This window comes from Eleutherodactylus coqui, chromosome 8 (genome assembly GCF_035609145.1).
Source record: "Eleutherodactylus coqui strain aEleCoq1 chromosome 8, aEleCoq1.hap1, whole genome shotgun sequence".
In the NCBI taxonomy this organism is placed as follows: domain Eukaryota; kingdom Metazoa; phylum Chordata; class Amphibia; order Anura; family Eleutherodactylidae; genus Eleutherodactylus; species Eleutherodactylus coqui.
In genome coordinates this window covers 21,271,701-21,298,836 of record NC_089844.1, presented here as the reverse complement: position 1 = coordinate 21,298,836, position 27,136 = coordinate 21,271,701, and the positions used below count along the sequence as shown (strand labels likewise).

Below are 27,136 nucleotides of genomic sequence, written 5' to 3'. Positions count from 1 at the left end.
GTGGCCAACACTACATGGCATTAACCCCAAGCGTGCTGCGGGCCCTGAAGCTGTGTGACAAATCCCACAGGCATCCAGAACTGTTGTGGGGGCGCTGCAGGTCATCCCACTCTTATGTAGGTTGTGGCTGGACAGGCATCTGTCTGGGATGATTTAGTGAATCCTGCGCTGAGCAGGGGGTCCGACCCGATGACCCTGGAGGTCCCTTCCAACTCTACCAGTCTAGGCTTCAGTGACATGGCAGTGGCCGATGCCAACCCCAGTATGATAGCTGCCCCCAGTATACCCTCTTCCTTGGAAAAGGGGTCCCCCCCCCCCCAACATGTCCCCAACCAGTGACAAGGCAAAAGATGAAAAGTAATGCTTTTATTAATACAAGAGCACCACTCCAGACCGCCGGCCGCGCGCATTAACCCTTCATGGTTTGCAGTCTTTTAACCGTAGCTCCTCCGCCATATTGATGCACCGTATCATAGCGTCGCTCTGGGAGGTGCCTGGAAGACAAAGGAAGACAGGATGATGGGAGTGATGCCCCCTGTACCCCCGGCAGAGGTCACCGTCTGACGAGACCTTCCCAGAAACTGCAGCGTCCAACACCTGGCCCCGCCCCCTGCGCACATTTACAGGAAGGCCCCTTGTGAAAATCGCCTTACCCTCCAGCCTCTTCCAGGCGTCCCATTCCAGTCTAGCCAGTAATTCTCTGAGTGGTGGCCGCTCTGAAGAAGACAGGAGACACAGAATGAGTGATGGAAGCCGCCATGATGTGGCCGTCTCTACTGGAGACTTGTGGACAGGAGGGGTCATTGCCACAATTTGGGGCGTACCCGAAGCCCTTACCCGTCTGGGAAAAGGAGTGTGGGGGGGGGGGGGGGAACGACTTATTACAGAAGGTACTAAACAAAACCCCAAACTTGCTGTTATTTAACCTTTGTGAGTCGCCTCCCCCATCAGATACTCGGCGGCCGCGGCACGACAGTTAGTGCCGAACCCTCAGAACTAGAAGAATCCGTAAGCCGTGCGGCCGAACGCGTCCGAGAAGCCGACGGCCATTCGCTCCATTCATTCTATAGATGTCCGGGATTTGTGGCTGAAATACCAGCACTGAAACCGCGCCACAGTTGAGATAAGGACGCCATGTTTCTGGTACAGTGGTTACGGCCGCGGTGCGCGCTCACGCCATTGGTCGGTCGGTATTTATCGGGCAGATTTGATCGCGAATAATAAAACCCAGAAGAATAGGAGAGAAAAACTGAGAGAATGTTCTGCGCTTCCGACCGCATTCCGAATTTGTGATACAATGTGACAACAGGGAACCATCAACACTGCTGCTGGCAAAGGGGTGGAGCCACTGAGGCCAGCTAATAAGACAAGGGCTGAACCTGGTTGGCTGCCCGAGTCACACTTCATCTCAGATCTCTGCTTGTTGTCAGTGAATGCACAACCACAAGTCAGCACCGCTTGCAGTCCCACGTACTTGTGTTCACATTCCCCAGGTGCGCCTGCTTGACCAAGGCGTTGAACTCCACCTCCACCACGTCGCTCGGCTTGCATCTCAGTTGCCTCACCAACTCTTTCGCCCTTTGAAAAGCAGCCTGAAAGAGAGAATATGATAATGAGGGGGAGGAGCCAATGAGGGAGGGGCTAAACAGACAGTACTAGTGGCCCTGAGGCTGCTCAATAATCAGTACTAACACTCCCTGCCAGCAGCTCAGTCACCACGCAGATGATCCAGTAAGCCGAGACAAGAAGCGCTGCAGCAGCTCACACCATCGGATTTATGTGTTCTTCTATACATACAGAACACCATTACCTTCACCCCCCCGGATTAGAGGATGCCTAACAGTTTGGGAGCCTCGTTCCTCCCGTGGGAGGAGCCCCTTCTTCAGGTCTGGAGACCCCCATAACAGGATGCAATGTAGGAAATTACACAGTCAGCCCAGATGGGCGCACAATCTTACTGACAAGTGGGCGGAGCTTCTGCTGATGCAATAAATACTGCCTTAGATATCACAAATACTGCGCCATTACATGCAGCCGTCCCGCGCGAGGAACGATCTGCCTTAGCGCCTCATACACAGACACATGCGGCTCCGGTCAGTGACAAATTCAACAGTCTTGCTGCGTAAGTGTGGTTTATGGCATCCGTATTCACTGTGGGGTTTTTTTGGCGATGGGGGAGGGGTTTGATGTAAAAAAAATGCCCCTGATCCCGCTTTCCACCGTCTCCTGCCAACATATGTAATAACAGTGAATATGCGCGATTATCCGTTTACCGTCCCGTGGGCTTGAGTGCGATTCTGCTCAGCGATACGGACCCAGACCGGTCCTTAAGGGGTTAACAGACCACACTGTTCCTCTATTCGCAGCCTTCCGTGTTCCCGTCGGGGCGTAACATGTAGTAAACATTAGCGATACGCTCGGCCATTTTTGTCAGCCCATTTGAATGGAGAGGCGGGCGCACGCTCGGCCATCGCGCCATTCTGTCTCCTTAGGCCGCCATGACGCAAGTGTTTACAAAAAATAACACATCTTTTTCCTGTATTTGTGCGCTCGCCTGCATATTTTTGTACAGTAACAACGCGAGACGTTTCCAACTTTTTTCTCCTCCCAGCAGCGAAGTAACCTGCGTAAGATGCGGTCCACGGCTTTGTACCGCGCTTTTATTCCGTTTTTCATGCACCCCATTCATTTCAATGGGCGATCAGTGCGTGAAAGACGAGCGACAACGCTGGAAGATACAACATGCAGCGCTCAGTTTAGCGTGTGCTAAAAACCTGCGCAAAAACGCTCGTCTGAGAGCCCAGGTGAGATGGAGGTTAGTCATCATTTGAAAGTTGCGTTGAAAATGCAACAGCAAAAAAATGCTTGTGAGCGGCCTTATTACAAGGGGGCAGCGAGAAGGACGGGACAAGCAGAATCCCTGTCCTTTGGATGGGTGGGGGTCTCAGCGCTGAGGACCCCACAGACCAGACTTGTCCAGTGATAAGAGTTAGAGGGGTTTCCCAGGCAGCGCCGGGATCAGAGAGGAAGCCGAGGCTCCGACTCCTGTCTAGTGGCCGATGCGTGTAACTGCAGGCGCAGCGCAAATTGAAATCAGGATCTGCACCTGCAGTTACATGTATCAGTCACTAGACAGGAGTAGCAGCCATGGCTTCCTCTCTGACTCCGGTGTATCCGGCTGATGTGTCAGGTGCTCCTCTGTACACCGCAACCGACAGGAGCGCGCCGGACCGCTAACACCACAACCAGCCGGTGGGGGTCATCTACTACACTTGGATGCAGGAGACTTAGGCCTCATGTCCACGGGCAAAAGAAGAATTAAAATCCGCAGCGGATTTTAACTCTTCTCCTGCCCGCGAATCCGCATCCCACAGGGATGCATTGACCACCCGCGGGTAGATAAATACCCGTGGATGGTCAATAAAAGTGATTTTTTTTTAAATGGAGCATGGAAAAATCTGGACCATGCTCCATTTTCGTGCGGGTCTCCCGCAGGCTTCTATTGAAGCCTACGGAAGCCGTCCGGATCCGCGGGAGACCAAAATTGGAATTTACTCACCCGCTCCGGATCTTCCCTTCGCCGCGGCTTCATCTTCTCTCCGTCGCGGCCGGATCTTTTTTCTTCGGGCCGGCGCATGCACGGGGCACGTAACCGACGTGCCCTGCGCATCCACCGGGCCGAAGAAAGAAGATCCGGCTGCGACGGAGAGAAGATGAAGCTGCGAAGAAGGGAAGATCTGGAGCGGGCGAGAGGTGAGTTAATTCTTATTTTTTGGCCTCTCCATGGATAATCTGTAGCGGGCCTGATTTTCCCCGTGGACATGAGGCCTTAGGGTTAATATAAACAGTTCGTCCGTTTCATCACCGATGCGGCTCAGAATACGGGAAGAGAAAGTGATGCGTGCCTAAAAGCCAGGCGACCCCCATTATATAGTCATTTGGGGTCTGCTCGGTGCACTGCAGTCCCATCCTAAGACGGAGCCAGTCGGTCGCAGGGAACCCCCTTTCTTGGTCCCTAAACGGAGGAAACTGGAACCCCGAGTGCAGCTGTGAAGCCCTTTAACATACCAGCTGCAGGTATGTGCATGTAACAGAGCCGTGTATGATGTGCGCTCACGCCATTGTTTGGATGGACGCACTGGGTTTAAGAGCAGCCGGCTGATCCTAGTCTAGACTACGGGGTGAACGAGGTTCCTGCCGGCAGCCCCCCGACATCGTTAGACACCCAGAGACGTTTAAACTAGTATGGATTCTTTCCCCACCCATCCGTTATCTAAACCTGTCGAGTCCTCCAGGGCGAAGAACACAGCAGGTACATACAGGCGCTCGTTAATATGCACGGGGGAAGGGGAGGAGTGGCAGAAAAAGTTACTACAAGTGAGAAGCCAACTTCGCCACCGTTGATGCAACGCAGCAGCATCTACAACAGATCTAGGTCCTGGTGGGATGAGCTGCTGCAGCACCTCTTGTCCCCGTCAGATTGCTGCACTGCAGACATGTGGATGGGGTCTCCATGACAACAATAGAGCTGTCAGCGGCAGGCATAGATCTCCCCACTGGACCACCCACAGCGCCACCATCACTGAATCTGGCAGGACGGACGGCCAACGGCATCTGCCAGACGGATTTATTCAAATGTCACGGAACGCACAGAAGTGATGAGAAGTGCAGCAAGGAGGCGCCACAACAAACCCAACCCGCCCCTGCAGCCACAGCCTGACACACTGCAACAAACCCTCAGCTGGGTGAGCAGGAGGGCAGCAGTCTTACATCCTCATAATGCCTCCATTCACCAACAGCAAGCAGAGGCATTTACCAGAACAAAATCTATTGGAAGCAGCTGACACACTGAGCCGACACCGCAGCGCCAAGCCCGCCCACCGCAGAAGGACCACGTGACTGCGGCCAGGAGGACGCGGGACACCTGCTATCACCCGGCCGGCACCTCCCCGTGGTTCAGTACTGGCCCAGCAACCACCCACCTCTGCCATGGCGCCGCTGCTCTCGGTCTCTTCACTCTCAGGATGAGACTGCGGCAGTACGTGCAGAAACCGCTTTTAAGTCCTACATCCACGCAGTCACCTGATCTCACAGCCAATGACAATGCTGCTAAATGTTCATTTGATGGACATAATAGTAGTTGGCTACCATACTGGGCGTAGCAAAGGGCAGCGCCTGTCAGACAAGTCACTCTGCTGTTGTCTAGCGTTAGAGCGTCACGTGGTGCTCCCTGTCCAATCACAGCTCACGATCTCACCTCCTAACACCCCATAATCCTAGTAATACACCCGATATCACCGTAATAACAGCCGCAGATAATCGCTGTGTATGAAGCGCCGTCACCACAGAGTGAAACCTTGTCAAACTTGATAATCTACTCTGTGCTTTACACTGCTGTGCAAAAGTATTCCCCCCCCACCCCGTGTTATTAAAATAGATTTCAATATAGATTTTATGTAAGGAAACTAACAGAAGAGACCAAGGGGTTAAAGGGGAAGTGGGAAATACTGTGTTTAACCCCTTCTCCCACCATTTACATAAGAGACATTGTTTCTACCCCTGCTAAGCCTCTTGTTTAGAAGGACTCTAAAGTTTTATTTCCCTTTTCATAGTCCAATTTATGTTCTTCTTTTTCACATTGAAGTTTGATATGTTTGCAGCGTTATACTGTAAGTAATGTGCAGGAGGGGGTCAAATACAGCGCTTATTGTTTGCTTCACTTGTCCATGTCTAGTTTAAAGTTATATATTCTCCTATAAATGTAACATGCTAATTTATAAATGTTTAGTTTAGATATGCCACGTCTGCATGACACTGTGTGCATGGTATGTGTGCTTATGTGTATGACTGGATGTTTCTTGGGTCCCCCATGTTGCGTCTCAGTGCTAGCTGTCTGTCCTAACTGTCTCACTAGATGGGGTCTTCCTTTCACCTAGTTCTACTTTTTCAGGGAGAGGGATGATCATTCCACTCGTCTCTTGTTTTCCTGCCAATCACCCTTTCTAATTTTTGTGGTGGTCACAGTGTGTTTCATCCTCAGTAGAGAAAGTGATGGTCATTCCACGTATCTCAGTTCTTTAGTCTTTGGAGAGAAGTGTCCCTGAATTCAGTTCAGCCTAGTAGAATTTCTAAATGTACTTGCAAGTCATATTCCTTACACGCTGTCATAAACAAAAAGCCATACTCAGAAAAGACACTTCTTGTAGTATCAGTATATCTGGGGTGGGTTAATCCTTCACATAGGTAACTAGGGGTAGTAGCTGTGTTTATAGGTTTCGCCTTGCACACTCCGCGACTGTGCAGAGGCCGCTCGGGTGAATTGGAAGTCACACACTTCCCATCTCTTTTGGAGTCGTAGTCAGGAGGTCCAGCTACATGGGGGCACCTTTAGCCCTCATGTGGTGAAGCATGGAGGAGGAAGAGAGGTTTTCGCAGCTCAGATTTGCATGTGAGGAGCAATGAGTGAGCCCCACCTAAGCAGAGCGAGAGCAACCGTGAGTGCGTGCTTATCAAAGCCCAGGGCAGAGGTATTATAATTTCCTATGCGGCCGTCTGGAACTTCTGGATCACCGCGTAGAGGTACATTATTAGGTGTTTATTAGGCATCCCCATGCCAGGGGTATCCCGAAGAGGCCCAGGGCTGCCCTGGCCCTGGCTACGAGCGTCCCTCCGGGAGGGAGCGTGGCAAGTACCGCCGTGACAAGCTAGCATCTTGCCCTCCGAGCACCTCAGCATATGCCATATGTCCGGGGTCACCCTACAGGATGCTGTACTACTTCGCCTCTAATTGTACATACCGAGGACAATATAACTGAACTCTATGTGTATATACTGAGGAGAATCTACCTCACCTCTTTGTGTATTTACTGAGGAGAATCTACCTCACCTTTATGTGTATATACTGGGGAGAATATACCTCACCTCCATGTCTGTGTATTGAGGAGACTCTAATGCTCCTTTGTGTGTATATACTGAAGATACTCTAATGCTCCTCTAAGTGTATATACTGAGGAGAATCTACCTCAGCTCTATGTGTATATACTGAGGGGAATCTATCTCACCTCTAAGTGTGTATGCTGCTGAGAATCTACCTCAACTCTATGTGTATATACTGAGGAGAAGCTACCTCTATGTGTATATACTAAGGAGAAGCTACCTCACCTCTATGTGTATATACTGGGGAGAATCTACCTCACCTCCATGCCTGTATACTGAGGAGACTCTTACACTCCTTTGTGTGTATATACTGAAGAGAATCTACCTCGCCTCTATGTGTATATACTGATAAGAATCAACCTCATTTCTCTGTGTATATACTGGGGAGAACCTACCTCACCTTTTTGTGTATATACTGAGGAGAGTCAACCTCACCTTTATGTGTATATATGGAGGAGAATCTACCTTACCTCTATGTGTATATACTGAGGAGAATCTACCTTACCGCTATTTGTATATACTGAGAAGAATATATCTCATCTCTATGTGTATATGCTGGAGGAGAAGCTACCTCACCTCTATGTGTATATACTGAGGAGAACCTACCTCACCTTTTTGTGTATATACTGAGGAGAATCTACCTCACCTTTATGTGTGTAAATACTGAGGAGAATCTACCTTACCTCTATGCGTATATACTGAGGAGACTCTGCCTTACCTCTATGTGTATATACTGAGGAGAATATATCTCACCTCTAAGTGTATATGCTGTTGAGACTCTACCTCAACTCTATGTGTATATACTGATGAAAATCTAACTCACCTCTCTGTGTATGTACTGGTGCGAATCTACCTCACCTCCATGTCTATATACTGAGGAGATTCTAATGCTCCTCTGTGTGTATATACTGCAGAGAATCTAATACTCCTCTAAGCGTATGTATCTGAAGGGAATCTAACTGAAATCTCTGTGTATATACTGAGGAGAATATAACTGCCCTCTATGTGTATATACTGAGGAGAATCTACCTCACGTCTATGTATATATACCGAGGAGACCCTACCTCACCTCCATGTGTATAAACTGAGGAGAATCTATTTTACCTCATCAGACAATGGCACTGAACCTTTTCCAAGCTCTCCCCCTGCAGGCAGATGCAAATCTGTGACAGATGGATTGTATCCATAGAGCCCTGACCAAAACTTGAAACCCCAACCCAGAGACAATTAAATTACATTATCCAAAGGCTCAAGATATGATCCTCTCATCCTCCCAGGGTGTCAGGAATCGAACCGGGGACTTCCGGCGGCTCTTACTACTGAGACATCTAGCTTGTGGACAGTTTCCCCGCATGACGCTCAGGCTTGTTCTCTAATCCCAGTAATCTAGTTCCTGCCTCTGGTCCTGACCCTGTCTTTGTTATTGATTCCACTTTCTATAAAAGCCTGGCCCTGCAACTCCCACAGTGCAGGATTATTCTACTCCACTACTTTGATTGATCAGGCTCCACTTCTGCCTACTCCTCTGCTATAGTAATAAGACCTCCTGATACCGACTTCTGGCTTCCCATCTGACTAGATTACCCGCCTCATTCATCTGTACTGCAAACTGAGACCTCCCGTTGCTGACTCCTGACTCGTCCCTGACTACTCTCCAGACCTGCGGTTATTACACCTGAGGCTCTAACCCAGTGCCTGAAACCACTACAAAATAATCATGCCCAGACATAGAGTCCGTAGTAACCACTCCAAGAAAACTGATTACATAGCTCAATGAATTTTGTGCCTCCTACCAGGAAAAGGTTGCTAGAATGCAATGAGAGACTGAGGGATTACAGAGGCAACTCCTGGAGATGCGCAATTCAGCACCAGACAACTGCATGCCACTGCCAGCAACATTTGCAGGAGATAGCCAATACTAAGGTTTCCTAAATCAATGCCAATCTATTTTCAGATGCAGCCCACCTTGTTAATCAGTGACTGGAAAGAAGGTATTCTTCATTATCAACTTCCTGACTCAATGAGGTGCTTGCCTGGGCTTCACCATACATAGAGAGCAACTGTAATCTTATTGATATCCTCAATGCCTTCATGACCACTATGGGTCAAATCTTTGATTTTCTGAACTGCTGTGCCATGGCCTAAGGGAGGTTACTCTACGACTATCACTACGACAGGTGCGACGTTTCGTTACAGAGTATGTGGCGGTATTTTGTCCCTGGTTTAATGATGCTACATGGAATCTAGCTGCACTACAGAGCCAATCCTGCTGGGGATTATCTGAGTGGGTAAAGGATGAACTTGCCAGAATGGAGACTCCTGATAACCTAGAAAACTTCATTCAGCTGTGCATCCAGACTGACCAGAGATTTTCTGAGCAGCGCAAACAGAGACTGTGGGTATGGGCACCAACACCCCTTATTCCTTCAGTCAATTCACGTTGAGTCCCCAGCTGAGGACTGAAGCCGCAACAGAACCAATGCAGGTCGATGTAATTCGCAGACCCCTTTCTACCGCTGCAAAAGAAAGGCGCTGTGGTGAAAATCTGTGCAATTATTGTGGAAGCTCTGAACATTATGCCTTAAACTGTTCAAACAAGTTCCAAAGGCCCCTTTCCTTAGCCAACGTCAAAACCACGACCAATCCAGTAACTGACCTTACTGAGCGTGCTTGCTCATCTCTAGTGAAAACCCTTCCGCTGCGCTAGCATTTTATCCTCCCAATAGAGATCTTAATTGGTAATCAGAAGATGAAGTACTCAGCAATGTTGCATTCAGGAGCGAGAGGAAACTTCATGGACTTAAAATTTGCTCTTGGCGAAAAGCATTGCAACCAGACTTAAGCCCATACCAATTTGATATGGAAACCGTGGATTGTTCACCCTCGTCCTCAGGACCTGTCACACAAGTGACAATTGAACTGGAGCTCTGCATGAAACTTGACCATCAAGAAACGATAAGCTTCCAGCTCATCTTGTCCCCTAAATTTCCGTTGATTCTCAGTTCGCTACCCATAAACCCCTCTATCAACTGGGAATCAAGGAGCATTACTTTCTCTCCAGAATACTGTTAAGAGAACTGCCAGATAGCACCATGCACCCCTAAAGCAGTGCAAGACCCCGAGTTTGGTCAACAGGACTTTGAGAAGTTACTAGTTGAATACCAGATGTTCAGGGATGTCTGCAGCAAAGCTGACCAGCAGCCACCGCTTCGGCCCCATGACTGTCCTATTGAGCTGCTCCCTGGATCTTTTATTTCATTTAGGCGTATCTACAGCTTTTCAGAACCAGATTTAAAAAACCTTCATGGCTATTTGGATGAAAATATGAAGGGCTTCATCAGGCCCTCTTCCTACCCTGTGGGAGCACCAATATTCTTCGTTGAAAAGAAAGATTCTACTCTTTGACCGTGCATAGATTAACTCCTTACTGTGGAGTCAGTTTCTACGTGTCAGGCGCATTGCCGATGATGGCACGCTGGATATACGCCTGACACAAAAGTGTAATAAATTTCTGAAGAGAGGTTACCCTGGGGCTATTGTTGGGGACGTAACCCAAAAGGTTAAGAACGTTGAAAGACAGACACTTTTTGTGACCAGAAAGAAAACATCAACCCTTACTAGGATACCATTTGTGTCCACCTACAATCCTATGAGCAGGCAAATCTCGGCAATTTTGAGGAGACACTGGCGCCTTCTGAGCCTCACTAGGGGTGTGGAGGAGTTCAAAAATCAACATATTATGTTGTCAAAACCTTTGGGACAAATTGGTACATTCGTTGTATGACAAAAAGAGGGGTCCCAAACAGACAACATTGACATCATGCAGAATGGGTAGCTACCCATTTTTGGGCTGCTCATGTTGTGGCAACCTGTTAAAGGTGATAGATTTCATCATGCCCACAGCGGAAAGTCTTACAAGATTAGGGGTTACTACACCTGCTCTTCATCCTACGTGGTGTATTTAATAACTTGCCCATGTTGACTCCAATACGTAGGTGAGACAACTAGGGAGGTGAGGAGTAGGATAGGAATTGCCTGTGTCTCGTCACTTTGTCGAAAAGGGTCACTCCATCAATCAATTAAAATTTCGAGTGATTGATGTGGTGCCCTTATCTACAAGAGGAGGAGATAGAACTAAGGCCCTCCTTAAGAAAGAACTTTGTTGGATTTATCAGCTGGACACAATTGCCCCTAAAGGGTTAAAGCATAATAAAATGTCTCACGATACTGATAGAGCTGCTGTACCTGTTGCGCTACATCAAGTATCCACATGTATTATGCATATTTTAAGCATATTTTAATGATATGTTTGTCTATATTTTTTAGATCATCTTGGAAGTAATGGAGGTGCATTATTTGTTTTTGCTGCTTTGGATGGAACTGTGCACCAATGTCCGGAGTTTTATCTCAATTGTGACATTTTGAGTCTCCGCGTATGCATGTGGCCAAGTGTTTTTTGATTGGTTTCATGTCTATTGTATAACAGATTAATAAACAAGGAACCGTATTTGATTGCCATGTTGGATTCTATTTTCTACACCTCCGGCATGGGTTTGGATGACAATTGTCACATTTATGGTATAAATTGGATCATTCTAATTAGAGACTATTGGGCGTAGTCGAATATTCTTGCTCACATTGTGCTGATTATTGTCCCGTGGCCACACCATAATGCTGATGAGTCTCTATTAGAGATGAGCGAGCACACTCGTCCGAGCTTGATGCTCGTTCGAGCATTAGGGTACTCGAGATGCTCGTTACTCGAGACGAGCACCACGCGGTACTCGAGTCAATTCCATTTCCTTCCCCGCATGTTTAGCGCCATTTTCTAGCCAATAGACATGCAGGGAAGGCATTACCACTTCCTCCTGTGACGTGCCAGCCCTATCCCACTCCCCAGAAGTGAGTGGCTGGCGAGATCAAGTGACCACCGAGTACTTCAAGCGGTCCCACCCGCGGCTCGCCTCAGACACACACTGGGAGAGGTTAGGGAAAGTGCTGCTGCTGATATAGGTAAAGTGTTAGTGTAGGATCCTGTCTTTAAGAACCCCAACGGTCCTTCTGAGGGCTACATCTGACCGTGTGCATTACTGTTGTGGCTGGCTGGAAGCAGTAGTGCACAATTCTATTTTTTCATCTCGGGCTATGCAGGCCATTACAGCTATAGCGTTCTCAGTCTGCAGTCTATTATACAGAGTAGAGGAAAAGTGCTGCTGCTGATGTAGGGAAAGTGTTAGCAGAGGTGCTGACTTTAAGAACCCCAACTGTCCTTCTTAGGGCTATATCTGACTGTGTGCATTTTACTTGGGGCCTGCTGGGAGTAGTAGTAGTGCTTCCATTTTTGTATAATGCAGCTAGGCCTGTTTGCAGCCTTTCAGTAATCCTTTTTTCTGGCTGCAGTGCCGTACTATACTGCTCTCACCATGAAAGTGCACTCAAATTATTCCTAGCCTGATGCGAACTACTTCATTATACTGTTCTCTGTCTGCAGTGAATTAGACGCAGAGTGTTGGGCAACAGCCACTTCTATAGGGAAAGTAATATACACTATACAGTCCATATCCTCCGTGCAAAAACCCTAAAGCTCCTTCTTAGGGCTACATCTGACCGTGTGCATTTTACTTGGGGCCTGCTGGGAGTAGTAGTAGTGCTTCCATTTTTGTATAATGCAGCTAGGCCTGTTTGCAGCCTTTCAGTAATCCTTTTTTCTGGCTGCAGTGCCGTACAATACCGCTCTCACCAGGAAAGTGCACTCCAATAATTCCTAGCCTGCTGTGAACTACCTCATTTATACCGTTCTCTGTCTGCAGTGAATTAGACAGCGGTCTCACCGCTAACCAGTACTGTAATATTACCGGGGCCACTGCAAAGTATTTCAGCTCAGCCGCTGTGCAGAGCATCTCACAATACCATTTCCGTTGGTGGGGTTGATATCGCCGCAGTTACCAGCACTATCCACTGGCTTTAGAGTCTTCTCCCCCTCCACACAGCCTCTATAATCTACAAGTCTCTGCGAGCGATAAATTACCCCTAGGTATCAGCGCAAGACAGTGGGTTACTTTTTTCAAGTCACAGCATAGAGCCTCCGCTATCTGCAAGTCTCTGTGTGCGGTGAATTAAGGCCCAGTTGTCAGTGCTGTACAGTGGACTAATTTATTTGGGCCCTGCTCTATTCTTAATCCGCCATGATGAGGAGTAGAGGTAAGGGTCGGGGACGTGGACGCGGACGTCCAAGTGAGGGTGTGGCACAGGCCGAGTTCCTGGTCCAGGTGAATCACAGCCGGCTGCTGCGGGATTAGGAGAGAGGCAAGTTTCTGGGGTCCGTAGCTTCATATCCCAATTTATGGGTCCACGTGGTAGACCTTTATTACAAATAGAGCAGTGTGAGCAAGTCCCGTCGTGGATGGCAGAAAATGCATCCAGCAATATATGGACCACCCAGTCTTCTACGCAGTCCACTACTCTTGGCTTAGGGACTGCTACTCTGAATCCTCTGGCTGCTGCTCCTCCTTCCTCCCAGCCTCCTCACTCCATGAAAATGACATATTCTGAGCAGGCAGACTCCCAGGAACTGTTCTCGGGTCCCTGCCATGAGTGGGAAAAACTAGTTCCTCTCTCACCTGAGGAGTTTGCTGTGACCGATGCCCAACCTTTGGAAAGTTCCCGGAATCCGGGTGATGAGGCTGGGGACTTCCGGCAACTGTCTCAAGAGCTTTTTGTGGGTGAGGATGATGATATGACACAGTTGTCTGTCAGTGAGGTAGTAGTAAGGGCAGTAAGTCCGAGAGAGGAGCGCACAGAGGATTCGGAGGAAGAGCAGCTGGACGATGAGGTGACTGACCCCACCTGGTTTGCTAAGCCTTCTCAGGACAGGTCTTCAGAGGGGGAGGCAAGTGCAGCAGCAGGACAGGTTGGAAGAGGCAGTGGAGTGGCCAGGGGTAGAGGCAGGGCCAGAGCGAAGAATCCCCCAACTGTTTCCCAAAGCACCCCCTCGTGGCAAGCCTCCGTGCAGAGGGCTAGGTGTTCAAAGGTGTGGATGTTTTTCAGTGAGAGTGCGGACAACTGACGAACAGTGGTGTGCAACCTGTGCCACACCAAGATCAGCCGGGGAGCCACCACTACCAGCCTCACCAGCATGCGCAGGCATATGATGGCCAAGCACCCCACAAGGTTGGACGAAGGACGTTCACCGCCTCCCGGTCACACTACTGCCTCTTCCCCTGTGCTCCAACCTGCCACGCAGATCCAATACTCCTCTCAGGACACAGGCACGAGCGCCTCCCAGCCTGCACCCACACGCTCACCTCCACTGTCCTCCACCCATCCAGCAATGACTCTTACCGCAGCGGTCAGCTGTCGCTAACACAAGCCTTGGAGCGAAAGCGCAAATACACCTCCACACACCCGCATGCACAAGCTTTAAAAGTGCACATTGTCAAATTAATCAGCCTGGAGATGCTGCCATACAGGCTTGCGGAAACGGAGGCTTTCAAAAACATGATGGCGGCGGCAGTCCCACGCTACTCGGTCCCCAGTCGCCACTATTTTTCCCGTTGTGCCGTCCCAGCCCTACATCAGCATGTCTCCCGCAACATTATACGTGCCCTCACCAACGCGGTTACTGAGAAGGTCCACTTAACCACGGACATGTGGACAAATACTGGCAGGCAGGGCCACTCTATCTCCCTGACGGCACATTGGGTGAATTTGGTGGAGGCTGGGACCGAGTCAGAGCCTGGGACCGCTCACGTCCTACCCACACCCAGAATACCTCGGTGCTGGTATCTGCGGCATTTTATGCCACCTCCTCTAAACCCTCCCACTCCTCCTCCTCCTACGCAACCTTTACCTCTCGATTAAGAAGTGTGAGCAGCACGTCGCCAGCAGTCGGTATCGCACGGCAGCACAGCGGTGGGCAAGCGTCAGTAGGCCATGCTGAAACTAATCAGCTTAGGTGACAAGAAGCACACAGCCCCCGAACTGTTGCAGGGTCTGACAGAGCAGACCGACCTCTGGCTTTCGCCACTGAGCCTCCAACCAGGCATGGTCGTGTGTGACAACGGCCGTAACCTGGTGGTGGCTCGGCAGCCTCACACGTGCCATGCCTGGCCCACGTCTTCAATCTGGTGGTTCAGCGGTTTCTGAAAAACTACCCCCACTTGTCTGACCTGCTCGGCAATGTGCGCCGCGTCTGCGCACATTTCCGCAAGTCAACCACGGATGCTGCCACCCTGAGGACCATACAACATCGGTTTAATCTGCCAGAGCACCGACTGCTGTGCGACGTGCCCACATGGTGGAATTCTACGCTGCACATGTTGGCCAGGCTGTATGAGCAGCATAGAGCAATAGTGGAATACCCACCCCAACATGGGCGGCGTAGTTAGCCTCCCCAATTCTTTACCAAGAAGTGGGCCTGGATGGCATCGGAAACTTTGAGGAGTCTACCCAGATGGTGAGCGGCGATGCTGCAATCATTAGCGTTACCATCCAGCAGCTATGCCTGCTGAGAAATTCGCTGCAAAGCTTAAAGGCCAATGCTTTGCGGTTGGAACAGGAGACGGGGGATGACAGTATGTCGCTTGATAGCCAGACTACCCTCATGTCTATATCTCAGCGCCTTTTGGAGGAGGAGGGGAGGAGCAGGAGGAGGAGAGGGAAAAGACAGCTGGGCACACTGCAGAGGGTACCCTGCTTGCCTTTCATCTGGTCAGCGTGTATGGGCTGTGGAGAAGGAGGAGGATCTACTACAGAAATGTTACTGGGGTCTGCCTATACTTCTGCTACAGAAATGTTACTGCGGTCTGCCTATACCTTTGCTACAGAAAGGTTACTGGGGTCTGCCTATACTTCTGCTACAGAAATGCTACAGGGGTCTGTCTATACTTTTACTACAGAAATGTTACTGGGGTCTGCCTATACTTCTGCTACAGAAATGTTACAGCGGTCTGTACATACTACTGCTACAGAAATTTTACAGGGGTCTGCCTATACTTTTACTACAAAATTGTTACAGGGTTCTGCCTAAACCTTTGCTACAGAAATATTACTGTGGTCTGCCTATACTTCTGCTACAGAAATGTTACAGGGGTCTGCCTATACTTTTACTATAGAAATGTTACAGGGGTCTGTCTATAGTTTTACTACAGAAATGTTACTGGGGTCTGCCTATACTACTTCTACAGAAATGTTATTGGGGTCTGCCTATAACTTTGCTGCAGGAATGTTACTGGGGACTGCTTATACCTCTGCTACAGAAATGTTACAGGGGTCTGCCTATACTTTTACTACAGAAATGTTACTGGGGTCTGCCTATACCTCTGCTACAGAAATGTTTCTGCGGTCTGCCTATACCTCTGCTACAGAAATGTTACAGGGGTCTGCCTATAGTTTTACTACAGAAATGTTACTGGGGTCTGCCTATACTTCTACAGAAATGTTACAGGGGTCTGCCTATACTTCTGCTACAGAAATATTACAGGGGTCTGCCTATACGTTTACTACAGAAATGTTACTGTGGTCTGCCTATATTTCTGCTACAGAAATGTTACTGGGGTCTGTCTATACTTTTACTACAGAAATGTTTCTTGGGTCTGCCTATACTTCTGCTACAGAAATGTTACTGGGGTCTGCCTATACTTCTGCTACAGAAATGTTACAGGGGTCTGCCTATACTTTTACTACAGAAATGTTACTTGGGTCTGCCTATACTTCTGCTACAGAAATGTTACAGGGGTCTGCCTATACTTTTACTACAGAAATGTTACAAGGGTCTGCCTAAACCTCTGCTACAGAAATGTTACTGTGGTCTGCCTATACTTCTGCTACAGAAATTTTACTGGGGTCTGACTATACCTTTGCTAGAGGAATGTTACTGGGTTCTGCCTATACTTCTGCTACAGAAATGTTACAGGGGTCTGCCTCTACTTTTACTACAGAAATGTTACAGGGGTCTGCCTATACCTTACCTACAGAAATGTTACTGGGGTCTGCCTACACTTCTGCTACAGCAATGTTACAGGGGTTCATCTATACTGTGGATGCACAAAGACTTTCCATCACGGTGTTTTACCTATCTGGCACAAATACACTGACTGACTTGGGTAGGGTGCAGAGTGCAGATGGCTTTCTCCTTGCGATGCTGATTGAGCTATCTGACAGCTACACACAATGAATAGTGTGTGGACACATGGATTTCCCATTGCTATGTAACTCAGGGCACCTTGGGTCACACAAGGTGGAGGCTGGGACCGAGCCTGACCCAGGGCCCGCTCACATACTTTCCACACAGACTATAGCGGGTCCTGGTCTCTTGGCCTAGTAATGCCACCTCCTCCTCCTGCTTGAGGTCAGGGGATCAGCACTGTACAACATGTATTTTCTCTCGTGTTACCACAGTTATCTGCGGCACTAGTTTGGGCCAAACAAAAGGAGCATTACTGCATTCATGAGAGGTTCGCAGCTGTACTAGCATTGGAGCCCGCTTTATGCCCATGATTGCCGAGAGTGTGTGCAGAGGCCGAGGTCCTGGTGAAATGCAACTGCGCCAGGTTGGGCCTGTGGAACTTGTTCCTGGCTAATCCAGTCTTTGTAGCTGTGAAAGCAACCGCAACTAATTAAATGAGACGTTCACTTCTGTACTAGCATCGGAGTCCGCTTTATGCCCACCATTGCTGAGGGTGTGGGCAGAGGCCTATGTCCTGGGGGAAATGCAACTGCGCCAGGTTGGGCCTGTGGAACTTGTTCATGGTTAATCCAGTCTTTGGAGCAGTGAAAGCAACCGCAACTAATTAAATGAGACGTTCACTGCTGTACTAGCATCGGAGTCCGCTTTATGCCCACCATTTCTGAGGGTGTGTGCAGAGGCCAAGGTCCTCAGCGGAGTGAAAGTCTGCCATGTTTGGGCACTGTAGTTGTTTCATGTTTAATACTTTACTTGGGTTCCTTTGGCTTGCCTATGCTGTGAGTGCACAAAGACTTCCCATAGCGGTGTTTTACCTGTCTGACACTAATACACTCACTGACTAGGGCAGAAAAGTAGTCAGAGGCCCTTCGCAGGGTGAAACTCTGCCATGTTTGGGCACTCTGATTTCCTCATGTATAACACCATGCTTGAGTTCCCTGGGCTCGCCTATGCTGTGAGTACACAAAGACTTCCCATTGCGTTGCTTTACCTGTCTGGCACAAATTCACTGACTGACTAGGGTAGAAATGTGGGCCGAGATCCTTGGTGGTGTGAAACTCTGCCCTGTTTGGGCAGTCTGATTTCTTCCTGTGTAATACCATCTTTGTGCACCGACAGCATGGGCAAGCCCAAGGAACTCAAAGACTTTCCATTGCAGTGTTGAGCTATCTTACACCTACACAGAATTAATTGTGTAGGGACACATGGATTTCCCATTGCTATGTGACTCACGGCACCTTGGGTCACACAAGATGGAGGCTGGGACCGAGCCTGAGCCTGGGCCCGCTCACGTGCTTCCCACACAGAGTATTGCTGCATTGTGGAGATGTGTAGAAGTACAGGCACCTGAGTACCCTTTATGCCCACGTTTGCGGCTCCTGACAATTTTGCGACGGGATGCCACGGGATTGGAATGATTATCGTACGTCAATTTATCATCAATTCTCATCAATTCTCAACAGCATTGTGGGCTATCGCCCACACTTTTAAAGAGGGTCGCTGCCTGGCCCTGCCAACCGTCTGCAGTGTGTGCCTCCGGTTCCTCCTCATCCAGTACGGACTTATAAATAGACATGAGGGTGGTGTAGCTATGAAGCGAGCATGTGGCATGAGGGAAGCTGAACGCTGCGCAGGGAAATTTTTGTGTGCGCTGTGGACGCAGGATCGTGCGGGGGGTTGGGCAGCAGGTAACACAGGAGAAGGGGCAGCGGTGTCACCCACAGGCAGTGATTGTTCTTGGTTACAGGTAGTGTGGTGCTTAGCTAAGGTGTGCCTTGCTAATGAGGGTTTGTCCGAAGTGAAAATTGTTAGGGGGGTGACGCCAGACTCTTGGCCCCATTGTGGCTTAATAGTGGGACCTGGGAGCCTCAGATGCAGCGATGCATGCTGCCCCTGCCCTTCCCTATCTGTTTCTGTGGTGCTTCCATGACTTTCGGATGTTTTCCAGTGTTTCACAAGTCATCAGCTATGGGGTGGATCGGTCCCATACAAAAATGCTCCAGTCGCCCATTGACTTCAATGGGGTTCGTTACTCGAAATGAACTCTCGAGCATCGCGAAAAGTTCAACTCGAGCAACGAGCACCCGAACATTTTGGTGCTCGCTCATCTCTAGTCTCTATCTATGTTTAAGTGGATGTTTGATCCGCAAGAAATGATTCTGAGATCATAGGACTGCGGTTGCATATTCCTATTAAAAGTTGTTATAGCAACATATATCCCCTTACATGTATTCTATGGTGCTGTGTGATTATAAATACGATCTATTGCAGTATCTTACGATGCGTGCGCATGCGCGATGTTATATTCACCTATGACACAATATCACATGATGTGGTGATGTGTCTATTGTTATGCGCTTCATGTTGGAACGCATTACGTTCTGCGTGACTCCGTGCATGCGCACAGTGGTAGCGTCCCGCGGTAACACGCGGTCATATGACAACTGTGCACGCGACCCGCATTCCATGGGGGGATAGGATGTGTGTGTATTACATACACAGCAGCTACGGAACTACACGCCATGGTGTCTCACAGGTCAGGGGAATTTAATGATTATGCTTAATTGGTTGCCTCCTTATGATTGGTTATTTGTTTTGTATGTATATGTATAAAAGTATCTCTATGTGTGTAATGCCTTTATACTTGAAAAAGATTCTCAGGAGTCGAAACGTGGTATGTTTTAAATGTTTTGGAGGAATATAAGCAATCTTTTAACTGCACCCTGGATGCTGCCATGCTTATTTTCTCTATTGGAACTACGGTGGGATCTTTTTGGATCGAATCTCTAATGTGGCTTTGCATATATCTGTCCAACCATACGGTGGATTAAGTTGTGCTGTTGGCAACCTTTATCTTTCTGGATACTGTGGATCCAAGCTGACCTGCACCTAATATGGACAGTACTATTGGAATTAATCCGGATGAGGGTGCTCCGGTAACCTCCCAATCGGTATGGTACTCGGATGCAGATGCAACAAGAATACTTGCAGGTACGAATTTTGATGGGCCATTTTTTGGCACTTCACCATTTGAGTTGCTACAACGCAAATGGGAGAACGAGAAAAAGCAGTATGTGTCTTTAAATTACACATGGTGACTTTATCAGAATACTATAAAGTGAAACGCATCCCGCAGGGATCACAGTCTCACTTAAGAGCAACCCTATTACCTGACAATTCCGTTTTCTGTCAGAAATTGGAAAACATCTTTAATAGATTCTCGCTGGATGTCATGCTGTTGAACATTGAGTTCTTACAGATTGTGGACATTAAGGACATTAAGGAACTGATTAATATGAAAATCTCATCTGATGAATGGGGCCAAATTGTGAAGAGGATTGAGACCTCTTTACAGAAATTTAAGGAGGACATTGAAACGGTGAAACGCACAAAATGGTTTCGGGACCAAGATGACTACGATAAAGGTCAAGTGTATAACTGGCAAATAATAAAAGGAGAACGTGGCACCAGAGTTCCTACATATAATCGACGTAATGTCAGAAAACGATATAACAGGGAACCCACAGCATTTGTGTTCACATCGGCTGGATCGGAGTCTACAGATGACTCAACTCAAGGATCTAACAAATCAATTAATTTTTTAGATCCAAGCCAACAACATCGGGAACGGAAGAAAAAGGCCGGATTGGATTGCAACGAAGGGGCAGACGGAAACATCATAAATGGAGGAAAGGAACCCACAAACAGAACTACAGGCTCCAGCAACAAGAAGAACACGATGACGAAACAGACTCAGAGGTAAATATATCATCCAGACCACTTAATCATACAGAATCCAGAGATTTATCTAAAGGACTATCTTACTGTCCGGCTCAGTGCATTGACTGGTTTTCCCTGGAGCTTGAATTACGTAGCTTCTTTAGGAGCTTAAAATCAAAATATTACCAAAAATACATAAATCTTTAGAAAACCCACCGGGCCGTCCCATAGTGTCTGGTTGTGGATCCCTATTTACAATGTGTCTATATTTTTAGATAAGGTATTGCATAGATTTGCTCTAATGGGTGACTCATATCAGGGACACACGTGATTTTCTACTAAAATTGAATTCGATGAAGATTACAGAAGACATCATTTTGGCATCATTTGATGTGGTGTCCTTATTACACTTCAATAACACAAGAAAAAGGATTGGATGCCGTGAGACAGAGAGTCATTTCCTGTAACCTCTCGGTGGAGTGTGAATACGTCATCCTAACATTGTCGGGATTTGTTTGTCAAATAGTTACTTCATTTTTGCAGGGAACTATTATAGACAATGCCAGGGGACCGCCATGGGGTCGAATGTAGCACCTACGTATGCTAATATATAAATGAGTCCTTTTGAAAAGAAATATGTATATACCTCGACCCTATGGCCCCTGGTGGTCTCCTGGCATAGATATATAGATGACGTCTTTCTGGTCTGGAGGGGTACGGAACAAGTACTGTTGGATTTTCAGATTGAGGTGAATAGTGTATGGCCAGAATTGCAATTCACTTGAAATATTCTTATGATAGGATTGAATTCCTGGACGTAATAGTCATCATAAAAGGCGAATGCTTTGAGACAGATTTATAAGCTATCATTCACGAGCCACGATTAACTCCTTACCGTGGAGTCAGTTACTACGTGTCAGGCGCATTGCCGATGATGGCACGCTGGATATGCGCCTGACACAAATGTGTAATACATTTCTGAAGAGAGGTTACCCTGGGGCTATTGTTGGGGACATAGCCCAGAAGGTTAAGAACGTTGAAAGACAGACACTATTTGTGACCAGAGAGAAAACATCAACCCTTAGTAGATTACCATTTGTGTCCACCTACAATCCTATGAGCAGGCAAATCTCGGCAATTTTGAGGAGACACTGGCCACTTCTGAGCCTCACTGGTGGTGTGGAGGAGTTCAAAAATAAACCTATCATATCCAATAGGTGTTGTCAAAACCTTAGAGACAAATTGGTACACTCGTATGATAAAAAGAGGGGTCCCGGGAGGGGCGTGGCTAGCTGATGGAGGAGTAGGACATGCTGCAGCTCGGCTCTGACTACCGGCCCACATATTCCAGCCTTTTAGATGACCCAGATCCGGCTTTTTGATCCCATGGCGAGGGGGAAGCATAAAAGTACCCCGCAGGCAGAACCAGAAGCCCCCAGAAGAGGCATATCGTCGTTCCTCCGGAGATCGGCAGGAGAAGAATCCCACTCTGCCGCCCTCAAGATGGCGCTGGCAGAGACTCAGCTCAAGCGCGGCCAACGAGAACTAGTGGTAGCTCCGCCGACCATTCAGACAATGGCCCCGACAACCCTCCGAGCAGAGGAGAGAGGGAGAGAGCACCTACAAGGAGTGAGGTAAAGGAGGGTCACGGTGGCCGCGTGAGGGGAGAGCTGAGGGAGACAGAGAGCCAGTCCCAAGCAGCTGCAACTGAGGGAGCTAAAATGGCAGGCGCAGCCAGCGAAGAAGAGAAGAGGGGGGATGCATATATGCCAGAGATTGAGACTCAGGATTCCCCTGAAGACCCCCCCCCCCCCTCCAGCAGTATGCAGCAGAAAAACGTGGCCCCAAGACCTCAGTCAGCAATAACAAAAGTCCACCCAGGGGTCCACCACAGCAACTTACAACAAGTGGGCCCTCATCGGCCCAGAAGGTGACAACTACCTGCAGTAGCCGCCACAATGCCAGCACAAGAGCACATGCAAGCTCAGAACACCTGGAACCCCAGAAGCCTGGGGGAGAAATCCAACCACATGAAGCTTCCTTAGTTGGGACCCGCACCCCTCCCCCACAAGAGCCCTTGATATCCAACGCAGAAAACGAGACCGCCTACAAGCGTACAACAACCATCCCCAGAGCCAGCGTACTCGTCACTTCATTACCCATGACGCAGATGCACTCACCCTTTCCACAAAGAGATAGCAGAGCCCAGAGAGCTAAATCCCCCGATACCAAATATACAGCTAAACTTATAGCTCCAAGACCCCGCATCAGCATACCTGGCTAGACACAAAGCAGGTCCGAATTCACCAACAGCCACGAAAAACAAATGTCTACCATACGACAATCCCACCAGGGTCTCTCTCCCAGCTCGCTCACCACTGCCGCAGATGAGGATGAATGAGACTGGAAGAAACACTTAAAGGCCATGCCGACCCAGAGCTACATTGACACATTGTTCCAGCAACTCGAGTCCGCATGCAAAAAAGATGTTGTGGCTCTACAACAAGAAATTAGGCAAATAGGCCAGAGAGTCGAGAGTGGAGGAAGCTCAGGAGAAGATAGCTGAAACGCTAGAGTCCCACAACCAAGAACTACACTTGCAGTCCCAGCAGATCACAGAGCTATACACTCTCATAGACGATTTGGAAAATCGCCTTTGGAGAAATAATTTACGAATCAGAGGTCTCACAGAATAAGTCAAACCATCACAATTGGAACCGTGGCCTCAAACTTTCTTCAATAACATACTAAAAAGACTTGGCAGATTCTACCCTTGAAATAGACAGAATCCATAGGCCCGAAACCAACCGATCCCAGCAGACCCAGAGACGTAGTCTGCAGAATACATTTTACAAAGACAAGGACTTGATCCTACAAAAAACGCGATCTCTAAAAGACCTAACATTCAAAGGAGCACAGATCCAGATTTTGCCAGACCTTTCGCGCCGTACCTTGCAGCTGCGCAGGGCTTTGAGGCCTTTACTGACACTTCTCCAAGAAAGAGTAATCCCGTACTGCTGGAGCTTCCCATTCCAGCTACACGCCTCCAAAGACAGCAAGATGGCGACATTCAGAGGCCTGGGGGATCTCCCGAAATTCCTGGACTCTCTCGAATTACCATCTGTTCAGCTTCCAGATCGCCGTCGTCTCGCTCTCTACTGGTACTGCCCCCCAGGAACACCTGGCAAACGACAGCAAAAAGACCAAGACGCCGCCGCAGAGACCCCCACCAAAGGGAGAGGAGCGAAGATGGAGTCAAAATCGAAGAAGGAATTCGCTGAAGCACATTCATCTCATGATTTATCTCGCCTCCATCCTGACTATCTCTCTCTTCCATCACTCTCTCCTTTTTCTTCCTGTTCTATATGATACTGATCGCTCGCCAGGGCCATCAGGGGGGGGGGGGGGGGGAATATTAGGCCTGGAACAGGTCTGGGTACACCTTTAGGCTGCATTACTAGTGTCATAGTTCCACTTCGGACCAAAAAGGTTATCAGGGGGTCGGGAAGCGGGAGGGAGCGTACTCCCCTCAAGTATTCGCCCTCCCACCTAGGGCCAACAGCTAATTAGGCTGTTGCTTACTGCCAGTTCTAGGCAGACTACTAGCAAGCTGGAGCCCCTTGAGGTCTCCCCGTTTTTGTTTTTTGTTCTTTCCCCCTTCTTCTCCCCCTTTTTCTTTTTTTTTCCTTTACCTTTTTGCTTGTTGTTTGTGTTTTATGCGGTTGGAAACTATTGTCTCTCCCTCCCGACCTCTCCTCATGTGTGTTCCCCCCTACCAACCTGCCTGGAGTGAAACAAGAGGCACACAGACTCTCATTTCCCCCAAAATTTTAATGGCAAGTCTAACTTTGTGCACATACAATACCAAAGGCTTAAATAGCCCGCAGAAAAGAAGACAACTTCTGTATCATCTCCATATAAAAAAGTAATGGTGGCTTTACTCCGGGAAACCCACTTTAAAAAAGCATGTGTGATGTCATGTTCCTCCCCGTACTACCCGACATGGTTCCCTAGTCCTGATCCCTCAAGAAAGGCAGGTGGCGTATCCATTGCCCTGCACAGATCTCTCCAGAACCAGCTTATTGACTCCCTAACAGACTCGGGAGGCAGATTTGTCTTTCTTAAGCTAGAAGTAGTAGGTGCTGTAATTACTTTTGCTAATATATATCTCCCTAACCAGAGCCAAGTCTCATCCGCAATGCGAGTGCTAAACAACCTAGCCGACTTCACAGAAGGCTCAAAAATCATCCTAGGGGGAGACCTCAACATGGTAATGAACCCTAACATAGATACATTATCAGTTAACTCCTCCGTCTCCCGAGTGGCAACTCGGATACTCAAGAAAAAACTAGATACTCTACACCTAGTGGACCTCTGGAGAATCCTACATCCAGAAGCACGAGACTACACTTTCCACTCAGCAGCTCACAATTCCTATAGTAGAATTGACTACCTCATGGTCTCGCATGGCCTGCTGGACTGCGCCCTGACCTGTTCCGATGGGGACTTGTTGTGGTCAGACCACTCCCCTGTCTTCGGGAGACTCGAGGGTTGGGGAGCAACCCCCAGATGCCACTCATGGAGACTTAATGATAATCTCCTTAGAGATCCCACCTGTGTAGAAGAAATTAGGAAAGCAATTGAAGAGTTCAAAGAGACTCACCAAGACAACCAAACCCCAGCTCCAGTAAAATGGGAGGCAGTTTAGTGTGTACTGAGGGGAGTACTGATCTCACAGGGAGCCAGAATTAAAAAGGAGAGAGCAGCAGCTCTTACAAACTTATTAGCCATCCTAAGGTCTAAAGAATCGGCAAAAAAAGCTAACAAAACAACCTTTTGCGAGCCAAAATCTCCTCTACTCGACAGCAGATCCTCGAGATCCTAGACCAACGATCGCTGGCTCTTAGAGATAAACTAAAGAGAGGGTCCTTCGAGTATGGGGACAAATGTGGCAGCCACCTACTAAAGACATTGCATTCCAGGACACTGCTCACTTATATCCCCAAGATCTAGACCAATAAAGGTCACATGGTACATTGTGGGCACAATAAAGATTTGATCTTTGATTTAACCCCCGGAGTGCTGCTCTCATATATACTCTGTTCCCAAGATCCAGACCAATAAAGGTCACATGGTACATAGCACCATGGACATTCTGGAGGAATTTAGAAAGTACTACGACAAGCTCTACAACATTGAAACTGACCCCCAATCCACCGCATCGACCCTCAAAAATGAGATCGATTCCTATTTAACTGACCATGCCGCCAAGAGCCTGAAACCCACGAAAACAGGAGATCTAGAAATAGACTTTACCCCCTGGAATTGTCAGACATCATCAAAAATCTGAAAGTGAACAAGAGCCCAGGGCCTGATGGGTACACGGCTAGATTCTATAAAGTATTTGCCAAGGAGCTCTCTCCATTAGCTCTAGATGCGTTCAATGCAGTAAATAGAACCCATCCTTTCCCGCAGCAGGCCCTACAGGCTCACATAACAGTCATCCTCAAACCAGACAAGGATCCTTCGGCCTGTGGAAGCTATAGACCAATCTCACTAATCTCACTAATAAACGTCGACATTAAGATGTATGCTAAACTAATAGCCAATAGACTCCAGAACGCGATACCATGGATAATCCATCTGGAACAGGTGGGCTTTGTCCCAGGCAGAAAGGCAAGGGACAACACCATTAAAATGATGTCCCTAATAGCCTGGGGTAAGACTGACAAAATCCCCTATGTCTTCCTGCAATTGATGCTGGGAAGCTTTTGATAGGGTGAGTTGGACCTTCCTCTCTGCCACGTTGGAAAAAATTGGACTGGGTTCACGGATGATCCAGTGGATTATGGCTCTAAACTGAGATCCATCCGCTAGGATTAGAGTGAATGGAGTATTGTCAGAGGCTTTGCGCGTGAGCAATGGGACGAGGCAGGGGTGCCCACTCTCCCCCTTTCTATATATCTTGACAATGGAGGCCCTGGCCAACGCCATCTGAAGTAACGAGTCAATTATAGGACTCAAGATTGGACCATTGGAACACAAAATGGTGCTTTTTGCCGACGACCTGTTGCTCTACCTGACTAACCCCCGGGTCGGTATGCCTGTTCTATTAAATGAATTTGAAAAATTTGGGAGGGTCAGTAATTATAAAATAAATGCGCAGAAATCGGAGGTCTTAGAAGTCTTACTTCCACTGGTCGAAGTTGTCTACCTAGAGTCTGCGCTCCCCTTTCGTTGGAATAAGTCACACATCAAGTACCTAGGGGTCCTGGTACCATCAGACTCTTCTCAGGC

General features: G+C 48.3%; 1 protein-coding gene across 1 annotated transcript; it reads right to left on the bottom strand.

Annotated features, from left to right (window-relative positions):
• Nucleotides 1-351: 351 nt before the first annotated feature.
• LOC136576187 (acyl-CoA-binding protein-like) lies at nucleotides 352-5,230 on the bottom strand. The gene is made up of 4 exons (XM_066575265.1): nucleotides 4,983-5,230; nucleotides 1,475-1,592; nucleotides 654-716; nucleotides 352-494 (listed from the first exon to the last, which is right to left on the bottom strand). Exons 1-4 carry the CDS (start codon nucleotides 4,989-4,991, stop codon nucleotides 418-420), a joined length of 267 nt encoding a protein of 88 aa, XP_066431362.1. The 5' UTR covers nucleotides 4,992-5,230; the 3' UTR covers nucleotides 352-417.
• Between the last annotated feature and the right edge of the window lie 21,906 nt (nucleotides 5,231-27,136).

Bases quoted from the DNA above. Each gene is read 5' to 3' on its own strand.
- LOC136576187 (XM_066575265.1), bottom strand. The intron at 717-1,474 runs GTACGTGGGACT...TGTCTTCTTCAG, and splicing joins CCTGGGGAATGTGAACACAA to AGCGGCCACCACTCAGAGAA. The intron at 495-653 runs GTAAGGCGATTT...TTTGTCTTCCAG, and splicing joins CGCCTGGAAGAGGCTGGAGG to GCACCTCCCAGAGCGACGCT.